Raw genomic sequence first — 20,406 nt, 5'->3', positions numbered from 1 at the left:
AAAAGCAGAAATCTACTGTCCTAGTGCATAAAGAAAATATGAAAGAGTTAAGAGTTAAATGCAGCCAGGATTTTGTGAATGTAAATTATTTTCATTTTCATAGTACAAGGTAGAGGAATTGAAATTGCAGTAAGGTATTTTATGGATTCAGTGTATACCAAACGTTTGTATGTAGGAAAATTTAACAATTTAAAATTTTGTGTCTTAATGAGAAACATCTTTAATATTAAAATTTGACATTTTTCTCTTATGAATTTATTTTTAGGTTGACTGTGATAGTTGTCTTTTCAAAAAATAAATCATTCTTGCATTTCAACAAGTTACTTGATGAATTGGAGACCAATGTGAGATTTAATTATATAGAAAACACTGCACATACAATGCTTTTGAAAATCACTGTATATTAAATTGCTGTTACCTTATCACCTTCAGAAAAAGTGATGCCATCCACTGCTCTTTTCCAGGTGATTGCTGGAATAGGCTCCCCTTCCGCTTCACATATGAGCGTGACTTGACCATTCTCATAGGTAGTCTCATTTTTAAGCTGTATTATGTGAGGCTGTACTGTAAAAAATATATACATTACTCGATCTGTATTAAAAGAAAATATTATTATTCATAGTGGGCATTTGAGTACACAATAGCATAGTATGAAATTATTAATGCTGCAGTGGTTATGGTGTCATGCTTGCTTTATAAGAGTGCCAGGAGAGTTGCAAATTATAGGAGAAAGAGCTTTAAAAATAATGTTCATAGGTTATGATTATAAAAATAATTTGAAGTGGTTTAGAAACCCATAGAAAAATATAATTCTTTCCAAGATTTTGTCAATTAAAGCTATTTAATTTTTTTCCTCTTAAAGCTACAAACTTAAAATGTCCTCTTAAAACCACAAGTGTGCTATGTGTGTGTGTCTGTGTATGACATTTGCTTTTGTAGTGATTATCTCTTAAACTTTAGAAACAGTTTCACAAAACGGGGGGGAAATAGTGACTGTACCCTGAATATATAGTAAGTGTAACTATGTACAATACTTAAAATACATAACAAGTAAATATATATGCATACTATTTATATTTATTATTACGGTTGATTTATTTTGCCCTTAGATTGCCTTAACATTATTAGAAATAATAGATAATTATTTCTTTATAATTATGACAGCTAGAAAACCAAACCATCATGTCTACTAATTTAAATTATATTAATATTAAAAATATGTCCCTTAACAAATTTTATGCCAAAGAGCTTTAACATTTTAAACTCTGTATTGTCAGAATTTCTTAAGCTTTTATTTGTTTGAACATAAAAGTGATAAAAGTTAGCACCTGTTACTTCAGAGCAAGCAACAGTTTTTTTTTAAAAAATCATTAAATGCAATCAATTTTGAAATAGATGTACGTTGCTCTTTTCTTATAAAATTAAATTCTTGATATCAGAAACAGGACATATATAATTTTTTAATTCAATGTTTATTCCATTGACTTTAACGGTTTTAGCTTTATTTCCACTATATATGCACAATTTTGTATCAAACACAATATGAATCTGTTCACTGTTACTATGCAAAATAATTACAACAGTCAAGTAGCATATTATTTTTCATTCATTATTTTATATTTAAAAGGTAAAAAAAATTTAGAAACCTTTTGTCTTTGTTCTTACTCAGTGTCACTTAAATTTAAAAAATTAATTAAACAGTATTTCATATGAGCTCACTGAGATAGATTAAGATTATCCTTTGAAATTATCTCAAAGTCTATCATTTCTAATTATTAATTTAGTTTATACTAAGTCATGTTTAGCATTGCAAATTTTAAAAAGAACATTTTCTTAAGTGGGAAATAAAACTTGAATAACTTATATGCTTTCTATAATTTCTAATAATTTTGAGAATTATTAGAAATAATATATTTGTCTTTGTTCTATGTGAACAATTTTCTCCTGGTTCATAGCTTTGCCGATTTCTCATCATTAAAGATATTTTTGTAAACACATCTAAACATAACCCTTCTGAAAAACTTTCCAACATCATGATCTCCAAAATAATAGTCCTTTTTAGACTAATCTAGTTTCACATTCTTCTTAGAACACCTTATTATTCTAATTATATTTTTATTTTAATGTACTTTGGTATATTCTTTACTGTCTGTCTTACTTAACTAGAATATAGGCTTTATGAAAATCTCCCTGGCACAGGAAATATTTCTATTACAGCTGCTCAAGGACCAACTGGCCAAGGGTGTGTCCACAGGTGTACACCATTCATTTTTTGGTACAGTATTGCTGCATCTGCCAAATGCAAACACTGGTCCCTTCTACTCTTCAAAGTACTCCTTCCTTCCTGCCCCTCTCATTGTTGGGAAAGTGTTGTGATAACAGCATTGTTAAAAATGGAGAAAGCACACTAAATATTAGTAATGCATATGATTCTTAGTGTTTGCTTTCTAAAGAGAATAATCATATTCTAAATATCCACCACCAAAATCTTCTCCTCCTACAAATATAATAGAAGGTAAATCAATAATTTAAAAATAAATATACTGATTTTTGTACTTTCTATAAGCTATGTAAAGAAAGAAATATGGCTCTAATGTGGAAGATATTTATATTGCATGCCCTTTTAATAAAATGAAAAGGGAATATTTAATCATGGTTACAGGTCAATGTTCCTAATTATAGCCTTTTCAATGAACTCTTGAAGTATATTGAAAGTAAAACTGAACTCAACATGTGTCATTTAAACATATATGAAGAACAACCCACAGATACAATATATTTATTCATGTATAATTTTAAAAAATTTTATTCCAGCCTCTGCTATGAGTTCATTCAATATTTTATAAAAATTTACATGTGTAATCTCATATAATTCTTAAATAAATCTATCTGGTAGCTGCAATTTTAAAATGTATTTTAGAGATGAGAAAACTAAAACTTAGGTTTAGAAATTAATTTAATTATAAGTAGCTCATATAATTGACAGAGACATCCCCAATTTGATCCAGACCTTCTTCTAGACATCACAGTTTTAACTATATGCTATAATACTTACCAAAGACTTGGAGAAGCACCTGCTTTTCATCTTCTCCTGCCTTATTTGTGGCCTTGCAGACATAAGGGCCCCCATCACTATTGATTATGTTCCTGACAGTGAGTTCTGTATTGCTTCCTTTCAATGAGTACTTTTCATTTTCTTCAATGAACTTGCCATTCCTAAAGAAGAAACCAGGTTGATCTTCATAAATCTGAGTTCATTTCTCAGGAGCAGATCCCCTTAGCATTTTGACCTATAATGTCAATCACTTCATGGCTACTATCACTGACACATAAAGCTATATTCCAATTAAACTTATACATTTATTAGCTCAAAAAAATTTAATGCATAAGTAGTAACATTATACTTGAAAGTTGCTTTGACTTTAGAGGCAAGAATAACATTTGAGTTGTGTTGAAATCTTGGCACGCATCTTAGGCAAAAGCACTTTCATTAATTTCACACTTGATTATTACCAAAAATAAAAATTAAAAAAGCTTTATTCTGGTGAGTCAACACTTATCTATGAAATATATTTATTTACTAGGTTATAGGGACACAACAGACTTCCCCAATGGCTCAGGGTAGAGAATCCACCTTCACTGCAGGAGATGTAGGCTCAGTCCCTGCATTGGGAAGATCCCCTGGAGAAGGAAATGGCAACTAACTTTCACTCCACTATTCTTGTCTGGGAAATCCCATGAACAGAGGAGGCTGGTGGGCTACAGTCCAAGGGGTCGCAAAAGAATCAGACATGACTTAGTGACTAACCAACAACAACAAGCGTAACAATTTAGGGTCTCCCTTTAGGTGTTACTTCCTTGGTGGCTCAGAATCATAAGTAGTCTGCCTGCAATGCAGGAGACCTGGACTCAGTCCCTGAGTTGGGAAGATCCCCTGGAGAAGGAAAGGCTACCCACTCCGGTATTCTTGCCTGGAGAATCCCATGAACGGAGGAGCCTGGCAGGCTACAATCCATTGGATCGCAAAGAATCGCAACGTCACTTTAGGGATAGGGAGTTTTACCTGTCCATATGAATTTAAATTAAAAAGGAAATGTATACAAGGATTATTAGAAATTTTCTTAGAAAGAAACAATATTTTTCTGATATTCTAAATGATCTTTTCAGTGAATTCTAGTTCTGCTTTCTAGAAAGTACTGCCACATATCTTAAAATAATTTTTATTTTCTATGACTCAATGACATCCATTTTTCAAGTTTTTATTGACATGTCTAAATATACCATAAAATCTGCAAAAAAATTCACAAGTAGTGTACTACAATACTGGGCAAATACTAAATGGCAAATGTATACAGTGCTCTGCAATTTTATGCTTTTTCACAATTTCAGTAATCAAACATTTTCAAGTATGAATAATGACAAGATTTCAGCATTTTTGTCTAGAATTTTATGTACAGATAGGGCTTTTACCCCAATTCTTAATCTGGTCAATAAAGAAGCATTCATTTGTATCATCATCAATTAGAAGTTTTAGCAATTTGTGGCTTAAGATTCACTTTCCTTCTCTTTTTCACCTGGATAAATACAATTAGCCCATTCATGTGCATTTTCCCTCCCATCCTCATTCACAGGTGAGAGAGCTAAACATTTAAATATGGTTTCCCCACCCCTTAATCCATTAGCTGAAAAGGCTTAGGTTTACACAGCATTATAAGCAGCAAGTTAAGTAAATTCTAGTGTTTTTTATGATAAAGGAATTTTTCTCTACTTTATGTGAAATACTGTTCTAAATGTTTGAAATACAGCAGATGAGTGGGACAAAGCCACTTATCTTGAAGAACTCATAATTTGACTGGCAGTAATAGAGGGTAAAATAGATCCCATTAGTGCATTTATTCATAACTGTGTGTGTGTGCTGGGAGGAGTGAGGGACCTATCATAATAGAAGAGAAAGAAAAAGATGATGGCTGGAATACTCTGGGAATTTTCTTGGGGAAAATCCATGATCTAGGCTTTGACATGAATGGGTAGGTCTTGAAGAATTTAAAGCGGTCAATTTGTAAAGATCAGGGTGCTCAGGGCCGGTGCACTGGGATGACCCTGAGGGATGGGATGGGGAGGGAGGGAGGTGGGGGAGTGGTTCAGGATGGGGACACATGTACACCCAAGAAAATTCCCAGACTATTCCAGTCATCATCTTTTTCTTTCTCTTCTATTATAATAAATTAATTATTAATTAATCAGTCATGGCTGATTCATGTCAATATACGGCAAAAATCGTTACAATATTTTAAAGTAATTAGCCTCCAATTAAAATAAATAAATTAATTTAAAAAGAGAGATCATGTTTCCTTAAAGAGTTCAATTTAAAAATACTATTAAAGAATAATAATTCAGGTAATGATTCTAATTGTGTCTCTCCCAATAAACCTATTATATAGAAAGTAGTCATTGTTATCCATAGTGCATTTCTGTAAAATGTCCATGTCTGGAAAAAGACAAATAAACAATCTCCCAGTGGAGCCAGACAGGGTCTCTGAAGTGTAGTGGAAGACAGAGTTCTCAGCTGGGGGAAGTTAAAGTGACTCGAATTTACAGGTTTAAAAAATAAAAATGTGAGAAGGCACAAGAGAGAACTGAAGAATCTGCAGAGCTTTCCCAATCAATCTTCTTAAAAAATTTTATAGGAATATAGTTGATTTACAAGGTTGTGGTACAGTTTATGCAAGTAAGGCTTCCCCAGACTAAGGAAAGAACCACTGGAATAAATAAAGCACAGTAATACCAGGAGCTCACCAAAGACCAAGAAGAATTTGCATTCCTTTGATCCAGAGTAGAAAGACCTCCTAAAACACAAGGTATTAAATTGCCTCCTTACAAGAATATTGCTTCAGTAATGCAGCCAAATTAATCTTATACTGAAAGGTTGCTCCATATCCATCTAAAAGAGCTTTAAAGCAAATCTCAAGAAGATCAACTTCTCCCAAGTACCTTAACTGCATCCAAAGCTAAAGTAAAAGAAAATGAAAATATCCAAGACCTGAAAACATAAAACTGTCTACCTGGCACCCGATAAAAATTGGCAGGATAGTAAATAGGTAGGAAAATATGACCTATAATAAGTTAAAAAAATCAATTAGTATAAAAAATTCAGAAAAGACACAGATGATACAATTAGTAGACCAGATCATTTAAATAGCTATTAAATACATTCTATATGCTGAAAGAAGTCATATATGAGCTTGGCAAGAGATGAATAGAAAACAAACAAAAAAGGCTTCCAACAAACTTACAGACATAAAATGTAGAATGATGAAAAACACTCTGGTGGGATTAAGAGCATATTAGACATTACAAGTGGGTTTAGTCTAAGGAATGCAAGGTTGTTTTAATATTTGAAAACCCATGGATTACACCAATTAAAACAGCTAATAATAAAAATCCACATGGTATTCTCAAAAGAATAAGTATACAATTCTCAAAAGAAGAAACACTGGAGCGGAAATGAAGAAAGTGATATTCAGAGTTTCTGTTTTTACCCCCACTTTGGTTTTCATGTCACCAAGTGCTTCTGGTTCTCTTTGTGAAAAATTCTTATTTTTCTTCAATGGTTGGTCTCAAATTACCTTCTTCACTGACTTCACTCACACTTCTTGGAGACAGTATCACTACCCAACAGGCAGTCTGGATTTTTCTCTCTGTGCTGCTGCCCTAATGCTTTTGGGAATTTTTTTTCACAGAAATAATGTGTATGTGAAAGTGTCAGTCACTCAGTTATGTCCAACTCTTTGCAACCCCATGTTGCCCACCAGGCTCCTCTGTCTGTGGGATAAGGATACTGGGATTGGGTTGCCATGCCCTCTTCCTAGGGATCTTCCCGACACAGGGATCAAACCCGTGTCTCCTGTGGCTCCTGTATTGCTGGTGGATTCTTTACCGCTGAACCACCGGGGAAGTCCAAACATTTCTATATACACAGATAAATACATCGTAGTAAAGACTTCCCTCTGATACCAATTTTACCTCCTTTAAGAATATAACCATATATTCCAATTCTCCCACTGTATAGTATATATCCAGCAAGTAGAATATCTATTATTTTATTCCATTCAAATGATGAGACTAATGGCATATGAAAAAAAAAATGGAGATGCAAAACTATGGAGTTAAGTTATTCAATGATAGTAGCCTCTGATTCATTCTAGACTGCATGATTTTTACATTTCCACATACATATGAGAATTTTGAACTAATGTTAAACTTAAGAAGAAAATCTAAACCAAAAGACAGTCTCTCCAGAAAGATAAAATGATGAGAATAAGATTCTAAAATGATATCTGTTCACTGTAATGAATGATTCAAGAGCTTTTCCTTGCTGTGGTTAGATCTAATATTGACTGTTAAGGATACACATTAGAAACCAGAAGTCTCTGAGAAACATGATAATTATCTGGGGTGAATGTATTAAATGTTTGATGTGTAATCAGTTAAAAAATATCAAGTGTGTCAGAAAGGAAATATTGTCTGCAAAGAAAGTCTAAAAACACCTGTTTGAAGAAATATCTTGTTTACTGCTACCTGCTATGTTAAGTGGTTAAATAAGGATTTAAAACCTGAAGATAATATCAGTAAATGCTCAGAAAGTAATGAAAAATAGTTTTGAAATTCAATTATTCTCCTTAAAATGTTTTTTAAAACCTAATCATTCTTATGGGCACTTTTGTCAACTTGAATATATTTTTTTTCTTGTTTTCTAATTGTTTTCTTGAAGTTTTCTTGCTTTCTTTCTTGTTTTCTAATTGTTTTCTTGAAGCTATTCTATAGTATATGATTTATAACATATGATATTTATAGATTTGCTTCAGTAGTAACCTTAATTAATAGCTAATATATGTTTAAAAGACTCCATTTTTAAACTTTCATTGTCTCCATTTTAACAGCGTGAGTCACAACCTAAAAGAATGGAATATTTTCATATCTGTTTGATGTTAACAGAAATCAAATAACATTTAAAAATTTAGAAAATATATAAAAGTTAATTGTAAAACAATAGATTTATAATAGAGACTTTATTCATTTGAATCTTTATATAACATTAAATTTATTATAATTTAGCTCTAGAAAATTACCTTTATTTGTCATAATATAGTATGCGAACAAAACATACAATTATGTTTGTGTGGGTTAATCGCTCAGTTGTGTCTGACTCTTTGCAATTGCTTGGACTGTAGCCCACCAGGCTCCTCTGTCCATGGGATTCTCCAGGCAAGAGTACTAGAGTGGGTAATCATTCCCTTCTTCAGGGATCTTCCCGACCCAGGGATTGAACCCAGGTCTCCCACGTTGCAGGCCGACTCGTTACTTCCTGAGCCACCAGAGGCATACAACAGCGGCATCTTACTAGATTTCCCACTTCTGGGTACTCTCTAGTAGTAACTGTAAAATGGCTGAATCAGTCACAGGGCTCCTGGACCCATTTTAGTCAGAAACATGCCTGTTAGACTGACCAGAGCTATGAATGCAACTTTTGACTTGTATTAAATCACTCTGTTGCTCTCTTCAACAATTGAACCAACTGAACTGGAAACAAAATCATTATTTTTTAAATGAAATTCAAAATAATGGTTTCCTTCCAGACAAAATGATAAGATTGTAAGTATTTCCCCAGAAGCCTGAGCATGGATACAAGGCAAGGGAGTGTGGGTACATAACCTACCTGTACCAGGAGATGGTGGGCTCAGGAGAGCCTGAGGCCCTGCAGGAAAATGTCATCTCTTCTCCTCTCTCCGCTGTGGCATTAAAGGATTTCTGAGGCATTGTGATCACTGGTGGCACTGAAAAACAGATGAATGTAGATTAAATAAAGATGAAAAATAGTTTACCAACACCACTGAGACTGTTTCACCATTGCCTTTTTTTTTTTAAAGCTAAGCTTTAAAACTTGATAGCTCACCTCTGTACTTAAATCAAGAGGACTGACTTGACGGCATAGAAAAATGACTTTAAAATCACTGATCTGTCTTCTAATATCCAATAATTAGATAATTCACTGTAATGCTGTTTTACTATTTTTAATCTATCAAATGAGACTAAAAATAAGCTAGACATTTTAGAAAATATATATCCATATTTATATTTATATATACACAAGCTTTTATGAACTATTACCTACAAAAAGATAGACAATACCACCCTGGCTTACATCAATACTGTTAATCTACTTGGAGCATAAATGGATTTCTTATTTGGGTTCTCATTGGTGTATGTAATTCTATAAGCAATCATTCACAGCTTCAAGACAGGGCTTTCAAATTAAGTGTCAAACCATAATGTTCCCTCTGATTAACCACACTTAATTTCTTTAAACAACTATAGAAGATTTTATGAAGAGAGACTGCTTAATCCATAGAGAGTATGAAATAGATTTTCATGAACAATTCAATTTTATAATTAAGCTTCCTCAATTTCTAACTAATTACATTGCAAAAACTGTATATGTTGCACATTTTGAACATGTTGAAACTGTTACTGAAATGCATTGTTTGCAATAAACAAATCAATGCCATCCATAACAGAAGCTAAATTTCAAAGTAAAGCATACATTTTTATTTAATGTACACTTTTATGATTTTCAATTTAATATGATGAAACATTTATAAAATTAATTATTTAATATGTTTGAGTTTTACTATCCTGAACAACATGACCAGACAGGCATTTAGATGTGTGATTATAATTAAATATTTCAATAGCACTCAGGTCATTGATGCTACATTATTACAACTGATGACGGGGATAGGAACTGTTATATATCTTAGCAATTATGCACATTAAATCAAATTTCTGCCTTTATGAATTTAAATACAAGGTGCATGACCTGACGTGCTGTCTGTAAACTAACATAATAATTACTAGCATTAAAATAGGATGGATTTTTTTTTTTCAAATGTTAACTCTGCATTTTAAGTCATTGAGATTTGACTTTTTGTACCCTGTTTTCTTCTCTTATAATTATGGGAGAAAACAGTTTAATCAACATGTATTGCTTTTCCTTTTGTTATTTATAAATGTAGTGGCAAGGACACTATATTTTTATTGAAACAATAAAGATTTTTAGCCCTTAAAGAATTATGATGAAAATGAACTGTTTAACACAAATTCTCTCTATAGTATTTATGTAGGTAAAAATATTTTCAAATGGAGAATTATATTTTAGTTCTTGTCAAGTTACTGTTACTAATCTAAACAAGTTATTTATTCCTTATGATAATCTTCTTATCTATAAAGTCAACTGTATATGCTGGATGATCTCTCAGAATAAACAAATCTTAATCTCTGTGTTTTATGATATATTAACTCCACTAATGATACATGTGTTCTTATTTGTAGTGCAGATTAGCAGAAAAATATTAACATTGCGTATTTAGATACTTTGAGGTGCTCTGAAGAATAATTCTAGAACTATTTGGAAGAAAAAAATGCAATAAAATCTGCAGAGATTTTCAGTAGTTCAGATGCCAAGATATTCCGACAGTTTGTTAGCTCCTGTTTAGACCATACAGAATTTTTATGTATATTAACTTATGCTTCTGAATTCACTGTTGAGCTGGATTAAATACTTCTTTTAAAAGAGAAAACAATCATATTTCATATGAATTTATTTTTTCCTCACAAGGTCAGCACCTACACTATTTTAACTTTTTTTTAAATGTCTTTTTTGGCATAGGATCACATATGTAAAATTCAGGATTAATAACTTTACCAAGGTTTATATTCCATATCTGTTAAGTACCTGGAGAAGGGTATGGCAACCCACTCCAGTATTCTTGTCTGGAGAATTCCATGGACAGAGGAGCCCGGCAGGCCCCAGTCCATGGGGTTGCAAAGAGTCGGACACAGTTAGGTGACAAATACACACACACATCCGTTAAGTAGTCAATTCATTCTAAGTTTCTCTTTTCATAGTCTAGCTTCAAGAAACATTGGAATGTGTAGAGAAACAGCTCTATAACTTATGTACATGTAGGCTTTGATTCACCTTAATATTACAATTTCCCTCATTGGCTGCTTATGTACCAAAGATATCATTAATTTGATATCTCAATTCCCCTTCATCAATAGAAGACTCCTGTTAGACTAATCCACTCTTCTTCTGTGTCTTGCAGTCTGTCTCCATCCACTTTACCTCAAGTATTTTTGGAAGATAAAGAATATGGTATTAACTATGAAATACTTGCATAGTCCTAGTTAACTAATACAATAATTTCTCCAATTTTATGTAGGATAAGGATAACAAACCCCACTCTACCATTGTCAGGATATCAACTCTTTTCTAACTTACTGATTATGTGGATCTGTCCTAAATATGGATTATCAAATATATTCATATATACAAGCTCCATCTGGCAGAGGACTAGTGTCTTAAGACTCAGCCTTTTCTAAATTACTTTTTCTTGTTTATAACTTTTAAGGTTCCATGACACTTAGACACTCACACAAGAGAGTACTTGGGGAAGACAGCAGAGCAGGAAGCAACAGGCATTTGTCTCCACACCTACACAACAACTGTACTAGCAGGATCTGTCTTATGTAACTAAATATCTTGGAACTGCCAGGTCTACTGAATGCTTGCAACTTCCAGACAAAGACATGGAAGGTAAATCTTGGTTAACACTGATCAATTTATGTTGTACGTGTCCAGAAGCAATTACCTATCACCCTTCCCATCTGAGGCAGGCAGCTGTACACACGTTTCTGGCATAAGTGGCACATAAAAAGCCAGGATAGGAAGAAAAAGACTTTGTTATTAAGAAATCAAGGATCTGTGCACTAATCCCTGACTGAGGCTTTTGATCACAGAGGTGAAGATAAAAAGAGGCAGTGGCGATTGTTATTAAACCTCCCACAATTGTGAAATCCTGGGATTTAATTAACTGGCATCCTTTAATGCCTTCCTTTTCTTTTCTTTTCTTTCTTTCTTTTTTTTTTAAAATCCTTTTGCAGTGGGTGCTCATTCACTTCAGTTCAGTTCAGTTCAGTCGCTCAGTCATGTCCGACTCTGCAACCCCGTGAACTGCAGCATGCCAGGCCTCCCTGTCCATCACCAACTCCCGTAGTTTACCCAAACTCATATCCATTGAGTCGGTGATGCCATCAAATCATCTCATCCTCTGTCGTCCCCTTCTCCTCCTGCCCCCAATCCCTCCCAGCGTCAGGCTCTTTTCCAATGAGTCAGCTCTTCGTATTAGGTGGCCACAGTACTGGAGTTTCAGCTTCAATATCAGTCCTTCCAATGAACAGCCAGGACTGATCTCTTTTAGGATGGACTGGTTGGTGCTCCTTGCAGCCCAAGGGACTCTCAAGAGTCTTCTCCAACACCACAGTTCAAAAGCATCAATTCTTCAGCACTCAGCTTTCTTTATAGTCCAACTTTCATATCCATACATGACTACTGGAAAAACCATAGCCTTGACTAGAGAGACCTTTGTTGACAAAGTAATGTCTCTGCTTTTTAATATGCTATCTAGGTTGGTCATATGCAACTCTTTGTGACCGTATGGATGGTAGCCCTCCAGGCTCCACAGTCTATGGGATTCTCCAGGCAAAAATACTAGAGTATATTGCCATGCCCTCCTCCAGGGGATCTTCCCATGTCTCTTATGCTTCCTGCATTGGCAGGCAGGTTCTTTACCACAAGCAGAACCTGGCCAGATATTAAACACTGAGACAATCAAAAACAACTCCATATAATGGACATATTAGAAAGTGACAATGCATGTTGGTGGGTTAGATGGTAAAAAATCTGCTTGCAATGCAGAAGACCCGTGTTCAATCCCTGGGTTGGGAAGATCCCCTGGAAAAGGAAATGGCAACCCACTCTAGTATTCTTGCCTGGGGAATTCTAAGAACAGAGGAGCCTAGAGGGCTACAGTCCATTGGGTCATAAAGAGTTGGACAAGAATGAGTGAGTAATGCTTTTAAGCATGTTCAGGGAAAGATGCAGGCTTAGAAAATACCAGAGGCTACCTCAAATTTATCTCAGTGTGATTTTTGTTTGATCTCAGTTTGATCAGGGACACACTTTGAAAATAATAACAAAGAATCAGTCATAGTAAACCCTGTGATTGAGAAAGAATCTAATTTCCATGTGCCGTGTTAAGTCACTTCAGTCATGTCTGACTCTTTGTGACACAATGGATTGTAGCTTGCCAGGCTCCTCTGTCCATGGGATTCTCCAGGCAAGAGTACTGGAGTGGTTTGCCATGCCTTTCTCCAGGGGATCTTCCCAGCCCACAGATGGAACCCACATCTCTTACATTTCCTGTGTTGGCGGGCAGGTTCTTTACCACTAGTTCCACCATAGTAAACACTTCTTATATTCAAATGTCCAATTGTCAGCAAAAATATCACAAGGCGTGCAAAGAAATAAGAAAGTATGGTGCATTGAAAGGAAAAATTAAATCAATAGAAACTTTCCCTGAAAAAGAGCTGAGGGCAGATATACTGATAAACACTTTCAAACAACCATCTTAATGATGCTCAAATAACTGAAGGAAGAATTAGAGAAACTGAAGAAAACAATGTTTGAAGAAAATGGAAATACCTATAAAGATATAGAAAACCTTTAAAAAATGGAGAAAAATTCTGAAACTTAAAATTACAATCACTGAAATAAAAGATTCAATAGAGGGATTCACAGGCAAATGTGAGCAAACAGAAGAATCACTGAATATGAAATAAGGTAATGAAAGTTCTTGAATATGAGCAACAGAAAGACAAAAGACTGAAGAAAAGTGATTACAACTGAAGAGACCGGTGGGACATAACCAAGTAGGCCAACAGTCACATGGTAGGAGTCTCAGAAGGGAAGTGGGAGAAAAGGGGACACGCTGAATGTTTGGAGGAATAACAGCTTAAAACTTTAGCCATGAGTGTAAAACTAAGGTTAATTCAAAGAGGACCAGGACAAGATGCATTATAATGGAATTCTCCAAAGGCAAAGAGAAAATCTTAGAAAGCAGTAAGAGAGGAGTGACTCATCACATACAAGGGATCCTCAATAATTATCAGCAGATTTTGCATCTAAAACTTTGGAGGACAGATGGAAGTGGGTAGATATATTTGAAGTGCCAAAAGGGAAAAAAAAATCTGTCAACCAAGAAATCTAGATCCTGGAAAACTGTCTTTCAACAGTGAGGGAGAAATCAAGACATTTCAGATAAGAAAAAGCTGAGGGAGTTTGTTACTATTAGACCTGTCTTGCAAGAAATGCTTAAGGGAATACTGCAAGTTGAAACAAAAGGACACTAGAAAGCAATTCAAAGCCATATGAAGAAATGAAGAACTCAATAAAAGTAAACACGTGGGCAATAAAAAAACTAGTACTATTCTAATGGAAGTTTGTAACTGTACTTTTTTCTTTCTACAAGACTTAAGAGACTAATACGTTTTTTAAAAATATTAATATAATTTTAACAGTGTTTTATAACTGGATTTTTTCAGATCCCCTTTTGGGACACAAAAGGTATAAATATATAATTTTTGATATCAACAACCAAAAAGAATAGGGTTAGCTGTAAAGGAGCAGAATTTTATGTTATTGAAGTTAAGCTGGTATACATTTAAGTTGGAGTGTTATAACTTTAGGACATTAAGTGCAGGACCACAAATAACCACAAAGAAAATAGATACAAAATATATACAAAAGGAAATGAGAAAGCCATTTTAAAATTTCACTACAAAAAAACAAACAAGAAGACAGTAATGTAGGAAATGAGAAAAAAAACTATAAGACATTCAGGAAACAAATAAAAAAAGACAAAATTACTTCCATCCCTATCAATAATTACTTTAAATGTAAATGTATTAAACTCTCCAATTAACATACAGAGATTGGTAGAATGACTAGAAACTGAAAAAGTTATGTCCAAACTATAAGAAATTCAGTGTCAATGCGAAGACACAAATAGACTGAAAGTCAACAGAGATAAACATGATAGCCATAAAGAGCAGGGGTGACTACCCAAATAAACAAAATAGACTTTAAATAAATTCATTTTCTAAGAATTTGTCCAATTCTTCCCAGTTATCCATTCTACTGGCATATAGCTGCTCATAGTAGTCTCTTATGATCCTTTGTATTTCTGTGTTGTCTGTTGTAATATTTATTTTTTCATTTCTAATTTTATTAAGTCTTTTTTTTTCTTTATGAGGCTAGTTAATGATTTCTGAATTTTTTTTATCTTCTCAAAATACCAGCTTTTAATTTTATTGATCTTTGCTATGTCTCCATTTCTTTTTCATGTATTTCTGCTTTTATTTGTATGATTTCTTTCCTTCTACTACCTTTAGTTGTTCTTTTTGTTCTACTTGCTTTAGGTGTAAAGTTAGGTTGTTTAATTGATGGCTGTCTTGTTTCTTAATGTAAGCTTGTATTGCTATGAACTTCAATCTTTGCACTACTTTTACTTTGTCTCATAGGTTTTGAGTTTTCATTGTCATTTGTTTCTAGGCATATTGTGATTCCCTTTTTGATTTAATCAGTGATCTGATGGTTACTTAGAAGTGTGCTGTTTAGCCTCTATTTGTTTGTGTTTTTTATAGTTGTTTTCCCCTGCAGTTGATATCTAATCTTACAGCATTTTGATCAGAAGAGATGCTTGAAGTGATTTCAATTTTTAAAAATTTATAAGGCTTGATTTGTGGTCTAAGATCTGATCTATCCTGAAGAATGTTTCATGTGCACTTGAGAATAAGTTAAATCTATTTTTTATAGGTGAAATGCCCTTTGACAAAATTCAACGTACATGTTTGATAAAATATCTCTATAAAGTAGGCATTGAAGGGACATACTTTAACATAATAAAGGCTATATATGACAAAGCCACAGCAAATATTATTATCAATGGTGAAGAACTGAAAGCATTTTCTCTAAAATCAGGAACAAGATAAGGGTGTCCACACTCACCATTATTACTGAACAGTTTTGGAAGTCCTAGCCTTAGGAAACAGGAAAAAAAAAAAAAAAAGCAATCCAGATAGGAAAAGGAGAAGTAAAACCCAAGCTGTTTGCAGATTCTCTACACAGAAAAACCTAAATATGCCACCAGAAAATTATTAGAGCTAATCAATGAATATAGTTAAGATGCAGAATATAAAATCAATACACAGGAATCTCTTGCATTCTTATACACTAACAACGAAAAAATAAAAAAGAGAAATTAAGGAAACAATCCCATTCACCACTGCAAAAAAATAAAATAATTAGCTATAAATTTACATAAAGAGACAAAAGACCTGTGTACATAAAACTATAAGACACTGATTAAAGAATCAAAAATGACACAAACAGATTGAGAGATATACTGTTATTGGATTAGAGGAATCAATATAGTGAAGATGACTACACTACCCAAAGCAACCTGTAGATTCAATGCAAACCCTATCAAACTACCAATGGTATTTTTCACAGAACTAGAATAAATAATTTGACAATTTGTATGGAAGCACAAAAGATCTTGAATAGCCAGAGTAATCTTGATAAAGAATAGAACTATTGGAATCAACCTTCCTGATTTCAGATGATACTACAAAGCTAGTCATCAAGACAGTACGGAATTGACACAAAGATAGAAATATAGACTAATGGAACAAGATAGAAAGTCCAGAGATAAATCCATCCACCTAAAGACATCTTATCCTAGACAAAGGAGGCAAAAACATACAATAGAAAAAGACAGTCCCTTCAACAAGTTATGCTTAGAAAACTGGTCAACTACGTGTAAAACAACAGAAATAGAACACTTCCTCAGTCCTTTCCTAACAACATACACCAAAATAAATTCAAACTGGATTAAAGACCTAAACATTGTGGTTTTGATTTGCATTTCTCTGATGATGAGTGATGTTGAGCATCTTTTCATGTGTTTGTTAGCCATCTGTATGTCTTCTTTGGAGAAATGTCTGTTTAGTTCTTTGGCCCATTTTTTGATTGGGTCATTTATTTTTCTGGAATTGAGCTTCAGGAGTTGCTTGTATATTTTTGAGATTAATCCTTTGTCTGTTTCCTCATTTGTTATTATTTTCTCCCAATCTGAGGGCTGTCTTTTCACCTTACTTATAGTTTCCTTTGTTGTGCAAAAGCTTTTAATTTTCATTAGGTCCCATTTGTTTATTTTTGCTTTTATTTCCAATATTCTGGGAGGTGGGTCATAGAAGATCTTGCTGTGATTTATGTCGGAGAGTGTTTTGCCTATGTTCTCCTCTAGGAGTTTTATAGTTTCTGGTCTTACATTTAGATCTTTAATCCATTTTGAGTTTATTTTTGTGTTTGGTGTTAGAAAGTGTTCTAGTTTCATTCTTTTACAAGTGGATGACCAGTTTTCCCAGCACCACTTGTTAAAGAGATTGCCTTTTTTCCATTGTATATCCTTGCCTCCTTTGTCAAAGATGAGGTGTCCATAGGTTCGTGGATTTATCTCTGGGCTTTCTATTCTATTCCATTGATCTATATTTCTGTCTTTGTGCCAGTACCATACTGTCTTGATGACTGTGGCTTTGTAGTAGAGTCTGAAGTCAGGCAGGTTGATTCCTCCAGTTCCATTCTTCTTTCTCAAGATTACTTTGGCTATTCGAGGTTTTTTGTATTTCCATACAAATTGTGAAATTATTTGTTCTAGTTCTGTGAAAAATACCGTTGGTAGCTTGATAGGGATTGCATTGAATCTATAGATTGCTTTGGGTAGAATAGCCATTTTGACAATATTGATTCTTCCAATCCATGAACACGGTATGTTTCTCCAACTGTTTGTGTCCTCTTTGATTTCTTTCATCAGTGTTTTATAGTTTTCTATGTATAGGTCTTTTGTTTCCTTAGGTAGATATACTCCTAAGTATTTTATTCTTTTTGTTGCAATGGTGAATGGTATTGTTTCCTTAATTTCTCTTTCTGTTTTTTCATTGTTAGTGTATAGGAATGCAAGGGATTTCTGTGTGTTAATCAAAACCACAATGAGGTACCATTACACGCCAGTCAGGATGGCTGCTATCCAAAAGTCTACAAGCAATAAATGCTGGAGAGGGTGTGGAGAAAAGGGAACCCTCTTACACTGTTGGTGGGAATGCAAACTAGTACAGCCACTATGGAAAACAGTGTGGAGATTTCTTAAAAAACTGGAAATAGAACTGCCATATGACCCAGCAATACCACTTCTAGGCATACACACTGAGGAATCCAGATCTGAAAGAGACACGTGCACCCCAATGTTCATTGCAGCACTGTTTATAATAGCCAGGACATGGAAGCAACCCAGATGCCCATCAGCAGATGAATGGATAAGGAAGCTGTGGTACATATACACCATGGAATATTACTCAGCCATTAAAAAGAATTCATTTGAATCAGTTCTAATGAGATGGATGAAATTGGAGCCCATTATACAGAGTGAAGTAAGCCAGAAAGATAAAGAACATTACAGTATACTAACACATATATACGGAATTTAGATAGATGGTGGTGATAACCCTATATGCAAAACAGAAAAAGAGACACAGAAGTACAGAACAGACTTTTGAACTCTGGGGGAGAACGTGAGGGTGGGATGTTTTGAAAGAACAGCATGTATATTATCTATGGTGAAACGGACCACCAGCCCAGGTGGGATACATGAGTCAGGTGCTCGGGCCTGGTGCACTGGGAGGACCCTGAGGAGTCGGGTGGGGAGGGAGGTGGGAGGGGGGATCGGGATGGGGAATACGTGTAACTATATGGCTGATTCATGTCAATGTATGACAAAACCCACTGAAATGTTGTAAAGTGATTGGCCTCCAACTAATAAAATAATATTAAAAAAAAAAAAAAAAAGACCTAAACATAAGACCAGCAACTATAAACCTCTTAGAAAAACAAAGGCAGAATAAATCAGAGCAAGATCCAATATGAGACTCATAGAGTAAAAGAAATAAAAACAAATGGGACCTAATTAAACTTGAAAGTGTTTGCAAATGAAGAAAACTAAAAGCAAAGTGAAAAGAAAAATCTTCAGAATGGGAAAACATAATAGCAAATGAAACAACTGACAGAGAATTTATCTCCAAAACATTAAGCTCATGCAGTTCAATACCAGAAAAACAAAGAAACAAATCAAAAACTGAGCAGGAAACCCACACAGACATTTCTTCAAAGAAAACATAAACACAGAAACACATGCCAAGAGAGTGAACATTGCTCACTATTAGAAGAATGCAAATCAAAATGACAATGAGGTTTTATCTCACACTGGTCAGAATGGCCATCATGAAAATGTCTACAAATGATAAATGCTGGAGAGTGTGTGGATAAAAGAGAACACTCTTACACTGGTGGGAATGCAAATTGATATAAGCACTATGGAGAACAGTATGGAGATTCTTAAAAAACTAGAAATAAAAATACCATATGACCCATCAATCCCACTACTGGGCATATACCCTGAGGAAATACATTTGAAGAAGACCCATGTACCCAATGTTCACTGCAGCACTATTTACGATAGCTAGGACAAAGAGGCACCATTGACAGATGAATGGATAAGGAAGACGAGGTACATATACACAATGGAATATTACTTTGCTATAAAAAGGAATACATTTGAGTCAGTTCTAATTACGTAGATGAACCTAGAGCCTATTATACAGAGTGAAGTAAGTTAGAAAGACAAAGACAGACATTGTATAGTAAATCATATATATGGAATCTAGAAAGGCAGTGTCAGTGATCTATGGGTAGGGCAGCAAAGGAGACACAGATATAAAGAGATTTCTGAACACAGTAGGGGAAGGAAAGGGTGGTATGATTTGGGAGATTAGCCCTGAAACATATAAATTACCATATGTAACATAGATAACCAGTGGTACTTTGGTGTATGAGGCAGGGAACCCAAAGTCAGTGCTCTGTGACAATCTAAAGAGATGGGGTAGAGAGAGATGTGGGAGGGGGGCTCAAGAGGGAGGGGACACATGTACACATATGCTTGATTCATGTTGATGTATGGCCAAAAAAAGTCACAATATTATAAAGGGACTATTCTCCAGTATGGACCTAACAGAAGAGGATATTAAGACAAGGTGGCAAGAATACACAGAACTGTACGATAAAGGCCTTAATGACCAGATGATGGTGTCATCATTCATCTACAGTCAGACATCCTCAAGTATGAAATCAAGTGTGCCTTAGGAAGCATCACTATGAACAAAGCTAGTGGATGTGATGGAATTCCAGTTGAACTGTTGCAAATCCTAAAAGATGATGCTGTGAAAGTGCTACACTGAATATGCCAGCAAATTTGGAAATCTCAGTAGTGACCACAAGACTGGAGAAGATCAGCTTCATTCCAATCCCAAAGAAGGGCAGTGTCAAAGAATGCTCAA

General features: G+C 34.4%; 1 protein-coding gene across 2 annotated transcripts in view; it reads right to left on the bottom strand.

Moving 5' to 3' along the window:
• NCAM2 (neural cell adhesion molecule 2) overlaps window positions 1-20,406 on the bottom strand; it is a 545,993-nt gene that overhangs the window by 172,123 nt on the left and 353,464 nt on the right. For both annotated transcript variants that reach the window (XM_065913597.1, XM_065913598.1), the window contains exons 6-8: window positions 8,717-8,834; window positions 3,056-3,216; window positions 419-564 (exon numbers count right to left, since the gene is read on the bottom strand). In XM_065913597.1, coding sequence (XP_065769669.1) covers window positions 419-564; window positions 3,056-3,216; window positions 8,717-8,834 — 425 coding nt within the window. The remainder of the gene's footprint in view (window positions 1-418; window positions 565-3,055; window positions 3,217-8,716; window positions 8,835-20,406) is intronic.

This window comes from Muntiacus reevesi, chromosome 21 (genome assembly GCF_963930625.1).
Source record: "Muntiacus reevesi chromosome 21, mMunRee1.1, whole genome shotgun sequence".
In the NCBI taxonomy this organism is placed as follows: Eukaryota; Metazoa; Chordata; class Mammalia; order Artiodactyla; family Cervidae; genus Muntiacus; species Muntiacus reevesi.
This window is presented reverse-complemented; position numbering and strand designations above follow the sequence as displayed.